The 4,475-nt window shown below is 46.8% G+C and overlaps 1 protein-coding gene across 1 annotated transcript in view; it reads right to left on the minus strand.

Moving 5' to 3' along the window:
- Nucleotides 1-2,241: 2,241 nt before the first annotated feature.
- Nucleotides 2,242-4,475, minus strand: part of LOC109534031 (transcription initiation factor TFIID subunit 2) — a 5,675-nt gene continuing 3,441 nt past the window's right edge. Inside the window, exons 9-12 of the mRNA XM_048663059.1 lie at nt 3,266-3,485; nt 2,921-3,203; nt 2,662-2,865; nt 2,242-2,599 (exon numbers count right to left, since the gene is read on the minus strand). Coding sequence (XP_048519016.1) covers nt 2,414-2,599; nt 2,662-2,865; nt 2,921-3,203; nt 3,266-3,485 — 893 coding nt within the window. The 3' untranslated portion in view covers nt 2,242-2,413. The remainder of the gene's footprint in view (nt 2,600-2,661; nt 2,866-2,920; nt 3,204-3,265; nt 3,486-4,475) is intronic.

Raw genomic sequence — 4,475 nt, forward strand, 5'->3', positions numbered from 1 at the left:
AGATATGTCCAGGAAAAGTAATAATAACGTTACTTAAATTAAACACTTAGTTATCTCTAGTTAAGGGAAATCATCGATCCAGAATTGTAAGTAATTAATTAATTCGTTCGTTTCTAGCCATGTAGGGTCGTTTTTAGTTCAAATGTTTATCGTTGGGGGGCGCGATGTGCCGGCCGCAAAACGCGCGTGCGCCACTGTGAGTGAATGAAGTTTTTGCGTGGTGGTGGAGGTGGTGGGGAGAAGAGCAGCGAGGAGGGGGGAGTTGCCGTAGCAACGCTCGTTTACGCATTTCCACACTTCCATGTGACTGATTCAACTGTTCAGACAATGACGTTGCGTCATTCACGTCACAACAATCCAATCATACATGAGTGTCAGCGTGTGAACGAGCTTTTAATTTGATTGAATTGCAACGCCCCCCGCTCCACTCCAACCGCCCTCCCCCCACCCCAGCCCCGTTGCACTTGTATAAAGTATAAATAAATAATCACGATTGAGTAACGTTGTTGTAAATAGGCGTGGTTTGTCAGATGGGCGGTTGCGCCCCCCCACCTCGTGCCAGGCACCGTTGCCGCGCATCGTTTTGCGGCGCATCGTTGCCTAGAAGCGTAGCCGTAGTACAATTATTTTTATATCATTGACCAATCAAAGTTACGCTTTCATGTCGATGTATATACACACACACACACCCACCCACCCACATTTAGCCATCCCCCCACCCATTGAATGGGTGGGCTGCGCCAACAGACTCACGCCTGTTCGCGGACAATTGCGCGGCGCAAGCGCAGCACGTTGAAACAAACGGCTTTGACTTGCTGCGCATGCGCGGTCAGTTGCTGACCGTTTCCAACTGGTCCGTGACCAGACTCAATGAACGGGAGAGAGAGAGAGAGAGCGTTAATTAATAGAAAATCACCGATTTTGTTTATTGACACATATCCCGATGGAAATTTCACTATTACATTGTACATAACCTATTTTATCCTGACAGGCACACACACTATACTATGTAATCGATAATTAATATTTAAAATAAATAGAATCTACTCTGAATGGCCGTTTCAGTTGCTGTACCATCACCCTTATCCTATTGGCTCGCCGGCGGGAGTGGGGAGCTGGGCGTGGTCAGTCTGTAAACATGCTGCTGCCGAGCGGCAGCGAGCACGAGTTTAGCGTTACGCTATTTTTTATGCTTGTAGATGCTCTCTATTGGCGAAATGTTTTACTGGAAATTGCAGTGCGCAACGTCGACTTTGTTGAGGGGAGATTTCGCGACAAGAGTCAAAGAGAGTTTTCGCACAGCGTCACCGGAAATTTCAATGATGGCGCAGTCGATTTCTACCGGGAAAGCAGAATGTTCAAGATAGCGGGAGCAAGGGAAAGTTTTCGCACTGTTTTACTGAGAGTTTCAATGTTTCGGCGCCGTGGATTTCTACCAGGAAAGCACAATGTTCAAGATGGCAAGAGCAAGGGAGAGTTTTCGCACTGTTTTGCTGGAAATTTCAATGTTTCGGCGCCATTGATTTCTACCGGAAAAGCAGAATGTTGAAGGAGATAGCGAGAAGAGCAGGAGTCAAAGAGAGTTTTCGCTCAGCTTAACCGGAAATTTCATTGTTTCGGCGCAGTCGATTTCTACCAGGAAAGCAGAATGTTCAAGATAACGGGAGCAAAGGAGAGTTTTCGCACTGTTATACTGGAAATTTCAATGTTTCGGCGCCGTGGATTTCTACCAGGAAAGCAGAATGTTGAAGGAGGTAGCGAGAAGAGCAGGAGTCAAGGAGAGTTTTCGCACAGCGTCACCGGAAATTTCAATGTTTCGGCGCCGCGGATTTCTACCAGGAAAGCAGAATGTTGAAGGAGATAGCGAGAAGAGCAGGAGTCAAAGAGAGTTTTCGCACAGCTTCACCGGAAATTTCAATATTTCGGCGCCGTGGATTTCTACCAGGAGAGCAGAATGTTGAAGGAGATAGCGAGAAGAGCAGGAGTCAAAGAGAGTTTTCGCACAGCGTCACCGGAAATTTCAGTGTTTGGCGCAGTCGATTTCTACCGGGAAAGCAGAATGTTCAAGATAGCGGGAGCAAGGGAGAGTTCTCGCACAGTCTTGCGAAGGTTGCACGACGAAATCTGCACTCGCAAAGAGGGGAAAGGGCACTGCTAGAATAACGGGAGCAGGGAGTTTTCGCACAGTTTTATTGGAAATTTCACTGTCGGCGCAAAATCGGGAGAGAGAGAGAGAGTCAATTAATAGAAAATAACTGTTCTTGTTTATTGACACATATCCCAATGGAAATTTAACTATTACAATGTGTAAAACCTATTTTATCGTGACAGGCACACACTATTCTATATAATCGACAGTTAACATAAATATAATCCTATCTGAATAAGCGTTTCTTGCTTAAACCCCCACCCCTTAACCCATTGACTCGCCGGGCGGATTGGGGCTGGGGGTCGAGCTGGTCGAGCTGGGCGTGGTCTCGTCCCGAGTGCTCGATGCGGTCTCCCCCTCCTTCTTCACGCGCTCCTTTTTGTGTTTATGTTCGTGCTTGTGCTTGTGTTTATGCTTGTGTTTTTTCTTGTCCTTTTTCCGCTTTTTCGCCTGCAAACAACCGGAATCAGGAAGCGTCAGTTTTGACATTGAAAAACGACCCAAATCCCTACCTTAATTCCCGAAGGGTCCGTCTTGTCGCCCCTGTCCTTATGTTTGACTCCATGGGCGTCCCCCTCCTCCTTTTTGAACATCCCGGGCTCGAAGCCGACAGGCCCGGTCTGGCCCAGGCCGGGCAACGACACCGAATTGTCCGAGAAGAATTCCTGCTTTGCCGGCTCTTCCATTGTCGCATCGGCAACAGTTGGCAACTCCGCCTGTAATTGAGCTGTGCTGTACAAGGCGCCATCTACCGCCTCAAGCAACACTCACCTTGACCCTGGCCTGGACGGCGTCCAGGGGCGTGGCCTCGGGCGGCGCCTCCTTGACTTTGACTGCGCAGGGGCTGGCTTTGGGTTCCTTTTTCGGTTCTGCGCTCTCGGAGTGCGCCAGACGCGGAATGGGGCCCTTCAGCTTCTTCATATCGGGCTTGGCCAGATTCATTAGGCCCGACAGTTCGGGCAACGGGATACAGATGGGGCGCCTGTTCCCGTACAGGGTGTAATAGAGATCGACCAAGTCGCACCGGATTCGGGTGTCGTGCGACAGCATTCCGCTAGAGGGAGCAATCGGCAAAATAACAGGGTGAACGACTAGGCAAGTAATGCGGTTACTTACTTGATGTTGCCCCAAATGCGCTCGACCAACTCGGGAACGTCCAGTTTGGAGCGATGCGCGCGCTTAAAGGGCGGATTCTTCACCAGGATTAGCGCCAGTTTGTGGCGCAGCCCTGGATCGGGATCCGTTTCCACGATGTCCAGGACGTGACGTAAATCGTCCATTTTTCCATCGGCTTTCACAAATTCCACCAAGCATTCTAGGGCGGCTAGTCGCACATCTGAAAACAAAAACCAGAAAATGGACACCGATCGCAAATAACGTTTGCCACTAACACTGCGAAAACTCCCTCGCATGGAATCAGTCTCGACTAAAACCCCCCATATATAACGTTAATCATCACCAAACATAAAATTAATAGCAATAAACCAAACCGAATTAAGCCACTAACACTGCGAAAACTCCCTCGCATGGAATCAGTCTCGACTAAAACCCCCCATATATAACGTTAATCATCACCAAACATAAAATTAATAGCAATAAACCAAACCGAATTAACAGCCATCATTAGTACACGACGAAAACTCTACTGATATACGAAAGTGGCGCGAAGAAAACCACTAAAAGTAACAATAAACGTTAATCGCAAATAGCGTAACGCTAAACCCATATCGAGTGTTCAACGACAAAAACTGCACTTGTAGCAAGCGAGTTAAATAAAAGCTCGAGAAAATAGCGAAAACAAAATATCAGCAACAGTAAAACGTTTTCGTCGTTCAATGCTAAACTCATTTCTTGGATGACCCTGCAAAAACTCTCTTCGAATTTGGAGAGGCGACTATTCAAAGTAGCAAAAACCAATTCGGAAAAATGGACGTTAATCGCAAATAACGTAACGCTAAACTGATTTCGAGTGTTCAACGACAAAAACTCCACTTGTAGCAAGCGAGTTAAATAAAACCGCAGAACGTGTCCTGTTAAAGGCTAAACCCAGTTTGTGGTTTGCACGGCAAAAACTCTCTTGGTCACTGAAAAGCTGAATTTTCAACGTGACAAAAATTAATAAGGAAAAATAGTCGCTGACCGAAAACTCCATTCGCATCAGACGTTCAAAATTTTCAAATTAAAAAAAAACGACATAGGAATAGACACAAAGCGCAGCAAATAGCGTAACGGTAAACCCGCTCCGAGTGTGCAATAACGAAATCTCCATTTGCATCACAAAAACAGACAAGGAAAAAAATGAATTCGACAAACCAGGAGTAAAAAT

Source organism: Dendroctonus ponderosae, unplaced genomic scaffold (assembly GCF_020466585.1).
Source record: "Dendroctonus ponderosae isolate FM_Combo_2020 unplaced genomic scaffold, Dpon_F_20191213v2 Dpon_F_20191213_12, whole genome shotgun sequence".
Taxonomy (NCBI): domain Eukaryota; kingdom Metazoa; phylum Arthropoda; class Insecta; order Coleoptera; family Curculionidae; genus Dendroctonus; species Dendroctonus ponderosae.